General features: G+C 42.6%; 1 protein-coding gene across 3 annotated transcripts in view; it reads right to left on the reverse strand.

The window, feature by feature from the left end:
• Positions 1–9,224: 9,224 nt before the first annotated feature.
• Positions 9,225–17,026, reverse strand: part of LOC105933136 (low-density lipoprotein receptor class A domain-containing protein 4) — a 259,066-nt gene continuing 251,264 nt past the window's right edge. For all 3 annotated transcript variants that reach the window (XM_036129040.1, XM_036129039.1, XM_012872536.3), the window contains one exon: positions 9,225–13,008. In XM_036129040.1, coding sequence (XP_035984933.1) covers positions 12,415–13,008 — 594 coding nt within the window. In that variant the 3' untranslated portion in view covers positions 9,225–12,414. The remainder of the gene's footprint in view (positions 13,009–17,026) is intronic.

Here is a 17,026-nt window from a genome sequence, read left to right on the forward strand (position 1 = left end):
TTCATGACCCTCCTTACCTTCAAAGCGATCCAAAACCTTCAGTCATTGATCGTTTTGATTAGGGCTGAGGCTGATTTAAGGATTTAAGGAAATGTCAACAGAAAAAACACAAAGGTGTGAGGAGGGAGTGACTGACATAAACATGCTGGTAAAATCAGATCAATTCTGTTAGTATTCATTGACTATCTAAGGCTCTAATCCTCCCCAAAGCCCCAAAGCCCCCTGCTTTTTATTAGAGAGAATAGAATTTATTTTGGTGTTTTTCTTTTGATAAGTGATGAAATGTTTAATTGTAATAATTATTCTTCGCCGGGGGTGGAGAAGTGATCGAATGCTTGGTACTTCTGAATAAGCTTAAAGTTGATGAAGCAAAATAGAAAAATATTTTCTATATTATATTTTCTATAATATTTTATTAGCGTTTTTTTGCTGTGTGTGCATTTTAGCCAGAAAAGTGTTGAGAGTAATAAAACTGAAGAGGGCGCAGAGGCCAATACAACCCAGATTTGGCATCCCATATTTTTCATTACTTTTTAAAATCTTCCCCCATATGACAAACATCCCAAAAGATATTAATATCTTTGCTTTCTTTTTCAGCTGAGAGACTAAATCTTTAAGCGGAAAGTTGGTCACCCTGGGGAAAACCTTCAGGGTTTGACCTTCGTTTTGAGGCGAAGCTTCAGGCCTGAAGGGGTGAAAGTTCAACTTTCCCCGTCTGCAGGAAGCTGCTTTTGTTCCAACAGGGCAGAGCATTTAGAGGCAGCTTCATGGTGAAACACGGAGGCCTGGAGAGCAGGTTCCCCAATTTCTCCTCCACTTCCTCTTCCTTGTGTGTCGCTGAAAGCCTGGAAGACGTTGCGACCCGGAGGCTGTCTGCTCTGTGAAAAGCCGATGTATGCAGGATTTCTCTGCGTGTCCCGCGTCTGTCTGAGAGGTTCCTCTGAGGAAGTCTGAGGAAAGCGAGTCAAAAGGAGACGTGAAGAGTGTTGCGTTGCCAGCAGCATTTTGCAGCTCCAGGTTCACACAGAGGACAAGACCTGTGAGTGAGCTGAAGGGCTTTGAACACCAGGTTTGTTTCACTCCTGAGGATGTTACAACAAGTCACCAGATGGAGCCTGCCTATGAATAAAGCATCCTGGCTTAAATATACTGAAACTTATGTTTTATGCATATCCTTGCTTTACATGGCTGAGCGAGTCATTTCCTGCCTGCTCAGAGAGACTGCTGCTGATGACGATTCAGAAACCTAAAAGCTAAAAGAAGAGGGACGTTTTCCTGTGGCCCAGCTGAATCAGGTGTGGACCGTGCTTTGGGTTGAAGAATCAGCACTGACCGCCTGGTCTTGGCTCAGATAGGGCGGCCAAAGGTTCTTTTGCTTTCCAACCGCAGATTAATCAAACTCCTCACCACTAAAGAAGGAGATGAGAAAGTTTGACATCTTTGGTTAATTATTTCAGTTCTCTCTGAAAGTGACTATGTGGATCACAGAGACCAACACACGGAAAGTCAAGGAAGAGATTTTGATACATCCTAACCAGTCTGACAAAAATGGACAGAGTGGAGGCAGGTTTGGTGTCAGACTTAAGGAAAAGCTTAAAGGGGCAATCCCCCAAGGCCCACAAGGCTTTGGGGCAAAAAATTGTATATATATATATATATATATATATATTCAGGCTGGGGCTTTAAAGCATTAATTTTGATCAATTATGTACAGAAAGAATAACGTGTGAAAGAAATACAGCATTTAATTGCACTGTGTAAATGTTGATAAATGATGGAATATCAGATGTCTGAGGAAAAGTGAACAGAAAACAGTGATGTCATAACTAACCTCTGATCAAGCAATAAGTCGAAGGGTGTTGGATGTAGCAGTGGGTCAGTTTGCTGGCTCACCATTTGACCGAACCTTTGCTTGGCATGTTATTTTTTTAATCAAGTATTTTCATCAGTCAGCGAGATAAATGGTCATAAAAAGGTTTAAATCTCATGTATTATTTAACTGAATTGTAAATAAGTTTGTTAAAACTTTATATTACACCTGATCAACATTTATTGTGGTTCTGATCATCTTTTTGGCCCAGTTGATTTAGGCAGAATACAGATTACGACCCCTGACTGAAGCAAAATCCCTCTCAGCAACAAGCTGGAAGATGTTGGGGTCACATGACCACGTTTCCTCAGCCAACAAGTGAAAGGTAGACAACCGTCAGACGGTAAAGTGGGTGTGAAACTTCACATCGACTGGTATAAATTTGTACATAGCAGGAACTAGATGTGTGAACAGCTCCTTTTCACACTAAAAACAGTCGTTTACAAAATAATCTGAACTGCAGTGATACGATAAAGCAAAGAATGGAAACAACCAGCCTCTTATTGGTGTATTTCAGTGTTACAAAAGATTTTAGGTCTTTTTTGTTGTAAGGATGAAGACTTTTTTCCCTCTAGTACTCTATATTTTTAGATGGAAACTAAAGAAATTTGAATTTGACGTCTGCTTAACTATTATTCTACTGTGACTTCCATCCTTTGTGGAAACCTGTGTGGGCAGGACACCACATCGCCTGGCTCACGAGCTCACTTTCTAAATGTATTCAGTTCCCTCCATTCGTCATCACTTCAGGTCTTTGAGGTTTGTGGGCATCCATCTCCTAATGAAGGGAACCTTTTATGGTTTATGTTTGGGGTTATTCTTGTTTTTGCTGCTGCTGGGGTCATTGCTCTGTTCATTCCACATTTCAGGCTGAAGTTGAGTCAATCAGACCCAACTGTGTCAGGCCGCCGTGTTCTTGCGACCCTTCCTAACAAGCTTGTGTTCGTTTTCCAAGAGTCCTGTCATGATCTTGAACATTTAATCTGCTAGCGGAGGTCTGCAGAGTCCGAGCTGGAGCGCACCGGGAGGGTTTTTGGCAGTTTAGCGCTTTATTTGCATGCTCTGACACGACTGGATGTCCCCTCCTGGGAAGATTGGCAGCTCTTTTAAATGTTAAATGATTCTTTCTCTCTTTAGAAACTTCAGGCCCTCATAAAGGTTCCCAGACTGATGAGCAGCAGCAGCTGCTTCTATGCTGTCGTCTTGATGGCTCCGTCCCTTGGCACTGTTAACATCCAGCTGATCAATCACACGTCCATCCACCTAATTCTGCTCTTCAGACGCCTTCTGACTGGTGGCAGAGCAAGCAGCAGCTTACTGCCCCCTCTGTCTAGAATTATTTAGTTTAAAGGTTTCAGATCTGGCTATGAAGTGGAAATGATCCGTACTTGGAAAATACATAAATCTATTTCCATATTTTTTTATCCATCTAGAAGCCCTGAGCAGATATATGTTACACAACGGGATTGAAAGCAGGTACCTTTTCTAATCTTAACTTTTCAAAAATTAGAATAGAATTAATTTATATTCTGCTCCAAAAAAACACCAAGAAGTTATGCAAAGTTTAAACTCACAAGGCTTCAGCCTGGGAAGCAGCTGAGCCCTCTGAGAAAGTGCTGAGTTGGCAGAATGCTACTCCAGGCTGCTGTGGCTGCAGCAGAGGACACAGACACAGAGAGCAGAGCAGAGACCACATCCCTGAGCCTCGCTCATCTCTTCACCAACAAACAGGACAAACCGCACACGGGTCACTTTTAAAGTTTTATTTGTTACGCTGCAGTCTGACTACAGCATAAGTACAAGCATAAAATCTTTGACTACAACAGCACTTAGAGCGACATTTTTTCACTTTTTTTTTTTCTTCTTTTCTGTAAAAGTATTGCAATAACAGACCTTAGGCCTAAAACCTATTACATCACAATTGCTTAAATAAAAAGGCAAAAATACACAACAATTTAACCTCCGTGTATATATATATATATATATATATATATATATATATATATATATATATATATATATAAAACCACAGAGGAAGTGGGGCGTACAAGAAGGATTTATTTTGTAAATAAAGCAAACCAATGTTACAAAACCCATAATGGAAGCAGTCCTATGATAAATGTCAGGACAAACTGTTGAGACGTTATTACTGGTGGTGGAACGACACAAGCAGCTACTTGTCAGCACTTGCGTACAGACTTCTGAGGAAAGAGGGAGTGCGCTCCAGGAGATCAGTCTTTCCTCTTCCAGGAAACAAACTAAACGTCCATACAGGAGGAGAGCGGAGGCAACGATTTCCAAATCAAAAACAACACAAGTGCCACTTGTTTGGTGCTGTGAAGAAAATAAAAATAAAATATGGCGCGTAGCTATATGTACATTGTCTATAGATAAGAATGAACATGCTCTGCAGGGGTTTTTTTTGTACAGTGGAGTTCTTTTTTTTAGTACATATTAGAAATAAATGGCCGCAGGTTAACCATGACGCTTGTTATAGATTGTGCCACATATACCATTGTTATGTAGAAAATAAGCAACTAAAATAGTACAATAAAAGTAAATGATAGTTTGAGCTGTAGTTTCTTTTTTACCCTAAACTTGTTTCCTGTTGCAACTTTGCAACTTCTCTTCCTCTCGCCCCAGGTCAAAACTTCCCGCTGACAGGAGCTAAAACTCAGACTAATGCAGGAGCACAGATTCTCCCGCTTCGTCGAGACGTTTCTGCAGCTGCCAAACTGCCATGTTCCCAGCCGCTGACGTCTCAGACTGATGAGAGGATGATCTACAGCGCCTGCCACGCTCATTGGCACGCCTGGTAAGGATGTCATCAGAGAAGCACAACATCCAGCTGTCACTGCAGCAGTAGCCTATAATAATCCCGTGCAGAGAAATCCAAACTTGAGTACATTTGTTCAGAGGAAAATGCTTTTTTTTTTTTTTTAAAAAAACCCACTGGTGGACTTAGTTTTCTATAACGTTTGACAGTGTTGGCTCATACATGCTTATGCTCGCCTCTCTGCAGCTCCCCCTGCAGAGTTTCTATGATTCTATGATGATTCTATGATGATTTGGGTCATTTTGGGTCAGGGGGACCTTGTTTTCCTACTTTGGCCTTATGTTTTCCATACTTGGTGCTGAAACACCTACTGAGGCCCAGTTTTTATGTCACAGTCCATCAGATTTTTAATCACAATCTCCTGGCATCTCAACAAACTTATGAGGCTGTGCATGCAGACAAAATTCCCAGGGTTTTAAAAACGAAGAACAAGCCCAAAGCATCCCTGATCCTCTGCCAAGCTTAACAGGAAATATTGGGTGCTTTTCCTGTATTTTTCCACCCCAGGCCCTCCAGCAGTTGTTACTACCAAAGGGCTCAATGTCTCATCTGACAACAGCACACAAACCAAGATTATAGCGAGCTCTGTGTTTAAGTTTCTGAGTTTTTACCTCATTTCTCATCCTCGTCACTGTGTTGGATGTAAAGATAAATTTGGAAGTAGCTAAAAGAACTGGACCTCTGTCCCTTCATGTTTATTCCCCAGGGAAAAGGAGCATTGTGGATTACTACAAATTAAGTACAAATAAATAAGAAATGCTTCCATTTGTTTTAAAGGGATGGTTAGGGATGTCACTAACAGTGCTGTGGTGAATTTCCCACTGAAGAAATGTACTAAAAATCAAAGGTTGGATTTCTCGACATTTTTCTGTAGGTGGTGATGCTGCTGCAAATTAATCTGAGTGGATTTTAAGCATTTTTCTATATATTTTTTTTTTTTTTTACCAGCGATGCCAACAGATCTGTACGCGTCTGTACATGTTCCTAAAAGATCTGGTTAATAGAACTTTCCATCTGTTGATCAGTCAGGATGAAACGGACACCTTGTGTCCAGTTTCTGAGTGAAGGCTGGCGCTGTGACAGAGGAATCTCATTAACAGGCTATCTAAGCTCAGCTCCTCCATATGAGAACAGACCATTATTTATAAGAAAATATCAGAAGTTGTAATTTGTGTCGCAACCATATTCTGAGCATACTTTGAAAAACATGTTTTCATATGAAAAAAAGACAAAGCCTGTTTTTTTAACTGTAGGCATTTACAAATCTGATGTTGCCCTCTTAAAATTTTTATATCGTCTATACATTATATTACATTATTCACAACATCTTTTTTGTGGTTTCTACCCATTGGGTAGGATATGTGCATAATATATTCAAGTTATATACAGCACCTTACAAACAAACATAAAGAAAGACAGACTACTGAAAAAAGCACCGTTGGAAGTGAGGCACAACGAAGGTGGGAGCTTTTTGAGTGCAAGTGGGTTCCTATTTATGCTCCACGCTCCCGTTACATTACTGCTCGGAATACTTCTGGGTGCCTCCAGGTGAGGGGAGCCAAGAGCTCGTAACATCTTGAACGAGGAGCAGCAAAATGGGAGCTGCTGCTCCTGTGGTCTCCAAATGTAGTTTTTGACGAAGAGCTAGGATGAAATTTGGGATCAGATTCAGCCAGACGCGAGCTTGTGGACGCCTACGGTTAGCCGAGAATAGAGGACTCTGGCAGGCCTCGCACACTTCCGCTGTGTTCTGCCACACAGCAGACGGCTGCTGCTGCTGACACTAAAGCACCTGAAAGGATTCCGAGGAGCAGTGTGACAGAGGGGTGATCTGCTCAAACATGAACATTAGGCACCATATTTACTCATATATTAGTAACATGCAAACCTCCTTGTAGAAAACATAAAATTGATCTTATTTATCCTCCATTTACAGGCTTATGACTGTGCAGTACGAACAAGCTAAAAAATAAGGGAGGGGGAGGGGGGGGGAGAAGAAGAAGAAAACCATGGAAGAGATTTGAGTCTGATGCAGCTCCGTGCAGCCAAAGGCCAAACGTACCGGGAGTCCAAGAACCCGTGGCTTTGACTGCAGAAGGATTTCTCTCCTAAGCTCAGGAAGAGCAGAGCAGGGTAGGGTGGATGAGGGACAGATGTGAGAAGCAGCAGTAGCAAAGAGTGGTGGTAGCAGCAGCAAAAGCAATAGCAGCAGCGATGTAGTAACACACACACACACACACACACACACACACACACACACACACACACACACACACACACACACACACACGACCAGAAAGACACAAGCATACATCCATACACACTGATGTGAGAGGGATCTAGGAGCTTTGGCTCAAAGTGAGCAAAAGCATCCGTCTTTGTGATGTGTGCAGAACGTAAAATCTGGCTTTAGCTTTAAAACACGCAAGGTGGAGGAACATGTGGACTTCCAGGCACATTTTCTGGTTTTATTACTTTGCCATTTCTGATTCACTCTCACTGCATCTGTACTGCTCGGATCATCTTAAACCAAAATACCAACGCTGCATGAGGAGGCAGCAGAGGACGACTGAATTCCAGGGAAGGTGCAGAGCTCCTGCACCAGGACATGGGTTTGTACCCGGCCAGCTTAGCTGGATCGTGGCATGCCTTTTAAATGGCGGGGCGAAAAAGTGCTAAAATTAATTTAGCCTTATTATTTTATATGCTCCCATCTGTCTACTGTACTGTTAAAACACACAAATTGGTGTATTCTTTCTAAAGCGGAAACTGTCTACAAACCAAAAAGACAGCGGTGGTTTAAATTTTGATGAAGAACGCGCATCAACTTATGTGTGCAGAAAACGGCTCAAACTGGAGCGTGACTTTGGGAAAGAAACGTCCGTTGTAAAAGTCCAGATCTAGAGAGAACCACTGTCAGTCACACTATAGTGAACCTGCCTTGCTGTTCATGCGTGGAAGTAGAAACCAACGCTCCTCACAGCGTCCTGCCTTACAAGGCGTCTGATGCTGAACAACACGCCGCTTGATCTCCTGTCAAAGCAAGCTGCTGTGGATTTTATTGAAATGACCAATTTCTTTGTCATAGCCTAACTATCATAAACCAGAGGAAGTTCTACTTGCAGGATTTGATAACATTACGTATTCTGATGCTACACCAAGCACCTATGATCAAGTCCTCTCTGCGTACTGAATACTCGGCGTAGTTCAAACTGACAGCAGCTTTCTGATTAATTCAGCTGATTGTTTGACCACTTGGGGGCACTCAGCCAGTCCACAGACACAGGCTTAAATGATTTCTAAAGTGATTTATACTCAAAAGAAATATTTGAATTCAAGCAACATGTTTCTTCTAACTGGGAGTAATAATAATGCTTAGAAGAGGGCCGGCCAGAGTTCAGGATTTAGACTTCAAACCCGTTGCAAAAGATGAAAATACCAGCGGAGAAACGTTAAACTCTCGTCAGCAACTCAAAGAGGCTTTGAAAATGTCAAAATGAAGGCTTCCCCCTGATTTCTAAGGAAGGGTGTAAGTACTTTTCAATGTTAATAAGAACAGAAAAAATAAACTTCTGTACTAAAGTACAACTAACTTTTGGGAGTTGCTCTTGTCATTTCCAGTTAGAGCTGGGGTAGAAAAGCTGCTCATCGATGCATTGAGAAGTGGACACGGACGGTTCTGAATCAACTAAAACGTCAAAACTGTTCTTTTCATTTTGGTTTACGTCACAACAGAGATTTTGAGGAATGCAAAATGCAGAGCTGGGAAGCGTGTAAGTGCAGCATCCAGGCCAGTTTATGGGGAACACATGACACGGTCAATGCACTGCAACCTGCACCCACTGCACCAAAGGCAAGACGTGTTGGACAACCATCACACTTTCAAACTAAAATGAGATGTTTTTGGAACATATTGGACCGTTCACGCTCTGGAGTGCTCTTTGGATTTAGAGTCATACAGGTTTAATGCCCGGTATACACTGTGCCATTCTGGGCCGTCACAGACGAAAGGCGATGACGTATGAAAATCTCAGAGAGATCTTTGGTCATGGTTCCAAGTCTGCAGTCTTACGCCGCACTGTGGGACGGGTTCAAGGACGGCCGTTCTTAGCGACTTGTGACCAAAGATAACCTGCGATTAATATAAGACAGCCACAGATTTTCAGGAATGAATATCTCAGTGTAACAGCTACTACTAATCAGAGGCGTGACGATAAGAGAGGCTCCACAGGTTCTGAACAGCGCTGCCCCGCTAATGAAAACCAAGGAATACGTTTTGGATTTCTGAATCAATTCCTATCAGGGACGGAGTGGCCCGTTTGCTCCGATCACAGCAAACGCCCTGCCACATGGAGCATCGACGGCTGTGAACAGGTGCAACTTCATCAGCTGTGTGCATGCCAGATTGCACCCAGGCACAGAAGGGGGGGGGGCAACTTTCAATACTGTCCTCTTAGACCATGATTGATAAATAATTTAGGACCTATTGCGATCTTGCTTCCTGTTGAATTTTTTTTCCACCTGCAGTGGACTGATGCGCCATACTGGGACATTTTGCTGGAGTAATTTTTATTATTTTTGAAAGAACATTCACGTTTGATTAAACAGATTGATACAAATAGAACTCTTTAATTCATCCACAGGGCTATTTTTTATTAAAGTTATTTGACTGTGCTTTTGTTGTGAATGGATTTGGAATTGAGCAGTAGAGCACGTGGCAGAACAGCTGGTTTTGTGTGTTTATATTAAATCCAGCCGGTGCAATAGATGGCTGGCAGATGCTGACACGCTGATAAGGTTGCTTATTGTCGTACGTTGTAGCCGATTTAGTAGTAGACGGTGATGGTACAATGTGCACACATCACAAACTGACATCATACCAGAGTTTATTAGATCCACATTGCACAGCGTGTCAGGGAGTAGTCTTAGAAGATTGCTAAATTCTCAGTGTATTCCAACCACAAGCATGAATGAGCCCAATAAAAACCTTAAGAAAATGCCAGATTGCTGAGACCAAATTAGTTTCGGTCACAGATGAAGTGCCAGATGTTGTAGTCTGTATTTACCTGTGAATGTAGCCTGCTATTAGTTAGGAATATGTAGAGGGCCACAAGCATTTTTTAGGGACTGGGGGTACAGAAATTTTAAAAATGTATCCAGATTTACTTTTCTGAATGGTTTGGTTGCTTTGGTGCAGGGGAGCGGGGGATACTGTTGTCTGTCGGTTTGTTCGTTGTGTCTCGTGTTACTTGAACGAGTTGATAATCGTGTTGCAGCCTTCTGAGTCACAATTGAATCATAAAGTGTCAAAAGCTTCACATCCCAAATTCTTGGTTGAATAAAAGCAAGTTTAAATTAACAAGCAGCAAGAATCAGTAAGAGTCTACCTTCTGATGTATGGAAAACAACAAAATAAGACGATGTCAAGATAAAAGTAGCCTACTCTGTCCTGACATAACAGAACACTGATCCGCACACGCTAAACACAACAGGGAGGTCTCAAAACTTCATAGATGTGACAGTGATGGTCCACATTGTGCCTTGGTTCCTTACATGTAGATACACTTAAGACAAGTCTTTAAATCTGAAAAGATTTAATGCTAAGAGAAGAAACTGACAGTAGCTTGAGCAAAGTAGAGGAACATGCAGTGATCTAAGCCCTGAGCTTTGATCCCGTGAGTCACTACTTCTGTAGAATTGCAGATTTCAATCTTTAACAGGTCTGAGGAGGCTGGAATGGTCAGAAAGTAGATTTGTTGACACATCCGAATCAACTGAATGTCTAACTGAAGCCATCTTTGTGCAGGTCACTGGAACCTGTTGCACGCGGCGCGCTCTCTTTGGCTATTGACCCTCGTCTGGTTCGGGCTTTATAGAGGGATTGCTCTGCTGAATTCCAACAAACAACAAAAAGTCATGTCCTTAACTGCTAAAAACTCAAAGCAGTCAGCTAATAAAAACACTCAGCGGTACGCACATGCACACGTACAACACCCATGCAGGTGCTTTAAGTGCTTTTCAGTGTTGCCAAGGGTCTGAGCAACAAACACGCCAACACACTCATACAGCAAGGAGAAGACTGCATCAGCATGCTGCCAAACGGCAACTTCACTCCAGTCTCAGCTTTAAAGGGCTTGGCTGACTCTGCATCATTTTTGCACACGAATGGCAGGATGGACGATGAGCAGTTTATCTTTGCAAGGTGGGGGGGGGGGGGGGGGGGGGGGGGGGGGGTAGGCGAAGGTGCACTGAAATGTGCTGAAGTGAGATAGAGCAAGCGCAACAGCAGAGATTGAAGGCAACAATGAGGTGAAAAAAGGCTAGATTTTGTAGTTTCTTTATCAAAAAGGACCCTCTGGTAGCCCTTTGACTTCAACCACAGTCAGTTTTTGTGGAATCCTCATCTAAGCAATCTTTGCTCCGTCTTATTGTGTGAGTACGTGTGTGGCATCGCTGATGTGAGGCGGAGAGTTGAGCCTTCTTCTTCTTGTCGCCGTCAGTGCGGCGGGGTTCGGAGTTCCGTGTGGTAGGATGCACTGTGCATGTCGACAAATAAAAAAAAAAGGGTCAGGTGCTCAGAGAACAGGACAGATTTGGAAAGAAAAATCTCCTGTGACCAAGTCGCTAAAAGAAAATCTAATACATGTTGATGTCGCCCATGGGGTCTGAACACAGTTTTAAACTATTAAACCAGCATTGGCTCAAAATATTAGTATTTTTTTATGTTGGGAGACGTCAATGCTTGGTCACAAGGCAGATTTCTGTCCCCAACCAGGAAACAGATGTAAAGCAGTACATGGTTATTCTCTTACTAAGTTTCAGTATGCCTGTGGTGTAAGCAAACATGTTTCAGGCTGGGTTCAAGGATGTCTTGCGCTTTTCAGAAAAGGAAGGACATAAGCTTATATTTGTTAGTTTTTGTTCCATTTTTTTTTCTCGTTTAGTCTTTCAGTTTTTTGCTACCAACGGTTCAACAACTTTGGAGCCAGACTTCATTCGATCATTCAGTCCATCCATGAAAAGAAAGGAGAAGAAAAAAAAAACGCAGGAAAGAAAACAGCGACCAAAACTAAATAAAAAAAAAAAAAAAAAAAAGAGGAAAACACAAACACCAGCTTCACATGACATGACATCATGTCCCTCTTCTCCAACAACAAAGAGATAGTGCAACTTTTAGGGAACTTTTCTTCAGCTGTGTTGTGAATGTTAGAATATGTTATTTGCCCTCTTTGCTTTGCTTCCTCATGAACCTTGGCACTAAGATTTGGGTTTGTGAGTCTTTGTTTTGTTTTGTCGTCTTCTCTGGATGTCCTGGGTTCTCTGTTCTCGCGTTGTGCACAGATCCCGGTCCGAAAAGCAAAAACAAGAGACAAAAAAAGGAAACTTCTCTTGTCCCCACCACAACACCTTCCCCAAACTAAACAGTCTGTGCTAGCAGAGTTTGTCCCTCTCCAAGAGAAGGGTCAAATAAAAACAAAAAAAATCCCCCAGCGGTGCCAGCTGGATAGAAAGTGAAATGAAATCAACTCTTGGTTTCTCTTTCCTTGTTTTGTTGTAGCTCAGGTGGAGATTCTTTTGTGCGTGGGAGTGTGGAGAGAGGACATGAGAGCAACAGAGTGATACAGAGACCAATGCTTACATGTCAGGGGTAAACAGTGCCAGTGTTCACTTCAGGGTGGTTGGGCCCACCTGCCCCCTCCCCCTTTCCTCACACCAGGTCCTCTGGTTGGCCGTCCTTGGCCTTGGCAGGTACTATTGTGCTTTCTGATTGGCTCTGCTGCTGGATCGTCCTGCTCCCCAGTCCTCCTGGTCTCCCTATTCTCTGGTTATTGCTGTGCTGGTGTAGAAAGAACGCGGAGCCGGGAAAATGGCCCATCACCTCGCTGTATGCAGGCGGGGGGCCCTCCATGCGCCCGTGGCTGCATGAGTTAGCCACACTGATGCCAGAGTTACTGCTGGGCGGCCTCGGGCCACCTCCTCCTAACCCTCCCCCACCTCCCCCTACCCCTCCCAGGCCACCACCATTCCCTATGTCAATCAAGTCACTATCATAGATGGTCCGGTTGGGCGGCGCCCTCACCGACTCCCGGTTCAGCTCCATCTGCTGCTCGGGATCACGGAGCTGAAGCGTGCAAGGCCCCTGGTACGGCGGGGGCTCCTCGCCGTCTGACAACGATATGGTGGGCGGCAAGTCGATCTGGTGCTGCATGTAAGGGTAGGTGGGCTGGAAACGGCTGAAGCGGTCACGTTGCATGAAGGAGGGAGCAGTGAAGCGATCCCTGGCCTGGGGAGCGTATAATACCTGCATCAGAGAGAAACAACAGGGAGAACCCCATGGTTAAGAAAAGGTGGCACAGGGATACGTTTGAAATCAGGATACACAAACCGTAAAAAGGAAAATATTTACCCAAATCTGAAGCATACAGAGCAGAGATTTTACTCATTCAGAACCACCAAAACAAAGGTCTAAACATAGGTTAAGGAACTTTTATTTGTAAAGCACCACTCAATCTTCACAAACAAAACATAGAAAAACAACTGCCTTACAATTCAGGAAAACATGTAAAGTAAAGGCTATTTTAAAACTAGTTCTTAACTATTTCTATTGAGGGACCTGTTTGGTGTTCCATGACCTGATTGTGATGTTTGACCTTCTGTGGTTCATTCTGAGTTCATTGGAGGATTATAAATCACAGAGTAAATTTATTACCAGATCATATTATTGATATAAGTATCAATGCAAACAGATGACCCAATATTGCCAGCTTAGTCTATTAACATAGTTTTACCACTAGAGGTGCTTGAAAACGCCACACAATACCGCTCAGTGATTCTTACCAGCAGAGCTGAGTTTGATTTTTTAAACACTACGTGGTAACTAGCTGCGAGGGCAGAACCCAGTAGGGCAAGGCACCACATTAACTCTATGGTGGTTTACATCAAAATAAAGTGCAGAAGGTTCAGTGATATCATATTAATCTAACAATTGGTTGATGTCCAAGTGCAGTGTTTTTACTTTTTGCTTTAAATATGAAAGAAGCAGTATATTGGGCCCAGAGCCAGAGCTTGTGACAGTGGAAACACAACCCTAAAAGATCTAGAGCTGAGCTAATAATAGTGATAATAATTTATTTAATTAGTAATGCACCTTCAATTTTTCCGTCTCAAAGTGCTACAGCTACAAAGTACAGAATAAAATAAGAACTAAAAACAGCAAATTTAAGTTTTCTTCTTTTTTACATTTTCCCATCTAAACTATAAGCATAATACAGCTCAAACTGTGTTTAAAAGCTCTGTTCAGTGCAGAATAATCAAGTTAAGATTAGATCAAAGTATGTTACATTTTGAATTATAAAAGATTAAATACGGTCCAAAGGCAAAGGAAATTGTGAAACAGCCCTTTAGTATTACCTCACCTAAATCAGCACAAAGAAGACCCTGACATAAACATCATGTTGGTCAGCCCAGCGGGCAGATTGCTTTTGTTTCTGACATTCCCTGTAGTTTTTAGCCTAATTAATTCCAGCTAATTGCCAAACTCTAGCCTAGCATGTTTGGGACAAAAAGCAAAGTCTTCTGTCCAACCAAGGTATCCAACCTGAGCCTATGTGAAAAATAAATAAATCATGAATTAACTGATAAATGAGATCTTTTTGATCCAGTTTTACTAACACCACCAAGGTCTGGTTGTTCTGTGAAATAGAACCTCTCTTACAACATGAAGTAGGCTTACTGACCTAAAAAAGAGCCGCATCACGTCCTCAGGTATTCAAGAACAGAAGAGAAAGAAAGCCAGTAACATCGCTCAGTTTGGAAAAGGTTAAAGCACCATTTTATAAAGCATTGAGACTGAAGCAAACCAAAGTGAGATCCAATATTAACAAACAGAGAAAACATCAAACGGTGATAAAACTTTCCAGGACTGAAGCCGGCCTTCTAAATGACCCCATGAGTGCTTTAATAACTCGACCAGGAGGCTACAGATGAACCCAGAGTCATCTTCAGCTCTGAAGGTCTAACTGACCTTAGTTACGGTCAGTGTTCATGACTCAGCAATGAGAATAACTCGGGGTAAAAATGGCACAGATGGAAGAATACAAAAACCACTGCTGACCAAAAACACAAGAGTCTGTCTCACAATTGAATGCCTGGGAAAAGACAAATCTCTCTCTGTGCTCCTATCCTTTCCATCTCTTTAAACTCTTTCTCACAGGGCATGAAACCCAAAACTTGTGCTGCACCTTTCAGGTTCAGGCTCAGTTTCGATTCATGGCTGTGAATCCTGTAAAGAAGGCTGCATGATGGTAGGAAAACATGCAGTAATGTTGCCGTATGTCACAGTGCAGCTAGGACATCTGATTATTAGACAAATACCTGAATAAAAACAGTAAGTACTCTTTGCCTTGGATTCATTGCAAACAGAGTCTAGATAGTGGGTAGTCTATTAAGCCTAACAATTTATATTATGAAATACTATTAGACAATAAATTCCTTATTTCTGTCCCAACTACATAGTTTTATTGAAAACAGTTTCATTTGGTGTTTTGGCAAAGATACAACTTGAAGTTTTTTGACCCAAAACAGTTTGAGCTGTAGAACAACAACCGTTACTAAATATACAAGTGGCAAAGACAGCCTGAGAGTACGGTACTATTATGCAGCTGAACCCCTCACTAGATGCTTCTTTGGGTTTTTTTTTTATTTTAAACTGCTCAGCTAATGATGGAGAATCAATGGGTTTGATGCAAACAATGGCTGATCATCATGATATACTTCTGAACAGACCAACGAGCCACCAATTAGTGGTGGCAAACGTTTTAGCTTAATTACAGGAGAGGAAGAAAAGAAATCCCTCGCTAAAACAGGACAACCATCAACACACTGGTTCATCTGCCAGCTTTTGTTTTGAGCTTTTTGTTCTTCACCTCAATTAAATCCTCAGACTGGAACGCCATGATCCATGCGTTCATTTCTATCGTTTCTATCCAGGTCCACTCACTTCTGCTGCAGCAACTCATTATCAGAGGGAACTTATTTCAATTAGGGACTGTGTCCCAATCATCAACCCCTACTGACAAAGCGGTCTGGGTGAAGAGAAAAGAACCTGGGGAAGAGGGGGAGACGATCTGGGCAACTGAAATGGAGAGACTGAGTGAGGCAGAGAAAGAGTCAATCCGAAAGGATTCAACAGAAAGGCTACTGAGATAAGGACAGAAAGAAAGGAGAAGGGAAAAACGAGCTGCGGAGAAAACGAGAGCAGGGTGAGACAGAAAGAACAGCAGAGAAGGAAAGTGGAGACGGAAAGATAGAAAGACAGAGGTGGGTGGGTGGGTGGGGGGTGTACAGCTGATAGAGGGAGCAAAGCGCAGCAGAGCAGGGCAGCTCTCAGACGGCTGTCTAGACAGTGTCAGGGGAGGTGTTGCTGATTAATGACGCACCACAATCCACCCCCCACACACGCACACACACACACACATTCAGACAGCATCCCGCATCTATCAGCCACCCACACTTACTGGCTGTGTCTCCCTCTGTAGTCGTCTCTGTATGGTCTTTTCCTCTTTCTGCCATTCTCCCCAGCTGCTTCAGCACTGACACCATTTCTCCCTACCGTCCGTCACACGCTTTCCCGTTGACGTCCCTCATGCCCACAGTCTTCTCTCCATCTGGATTGTTATCTCCTATTCTCATCTGTTGTGTTTTACTTCAAGGGATTTTAGAGCATTGCAACTGAAAGATGATTGCATGTGTCTGCTCCTGTGGAACTAGACATACATTATGTTCGTGTTAACCCGCCAATCTCCGTATGATTTGATGCATTTCACCTACTACCTTAACTAGATTCTCACCTTAACTTAGCTTTTTTATCTGTTAAACAGGCATTAAGCTGAGCTTGCTCCCCGTCATGGCAGGTAGACCTGCATTCGTTTGAGTATCTTTACGCATGATTCTTTGAGGACATGCCAGCTTTGATTAAGTTTGAAGTACAGTGCCAGACTTGCCCCGTGCGGCATATGAGCTCCATTCCTAAATGATCAAATATTTACAAGCAACCAGAGTGAAAATGTCAGTCTCCTTGTACCCTCCCTGCCTGGATTTCTGTTAGCATGGGACATTTACAGGAGGCCACGTGCCAAGAAAGAAGACGGCATAGAAATAAAATAAAGAGATAAGAGTAGATACTGTACAGAGCTTTGTTGAACAGAAGCATTCTGAATGGATGAGATATTGCTCGAACAGTTTCAGTTTCGTTTTTAACCATTTTAAATCCCATCATTGTAAACTGAGTTCTATCTATGATGTATCTGAAGTTCAAACAG

The sequence above is a fragment of the Fundulus heteroclitus genome, chromosome 3, assembly GCF_011125445.2.
Source record: "Fundulus heteroclitus isolate FHET01 chromosome 3, MU-UCD_Fhet_4.1, whole genome shotgun sequence".
Taxonomy (NCBI): domain Eukaryota; kingdom Metazoa; phylum Chordata; class Actinopteri; order Cyprinodontiformes; family Fundulidae; genus Fundulus; species Fundulus heteroclitus.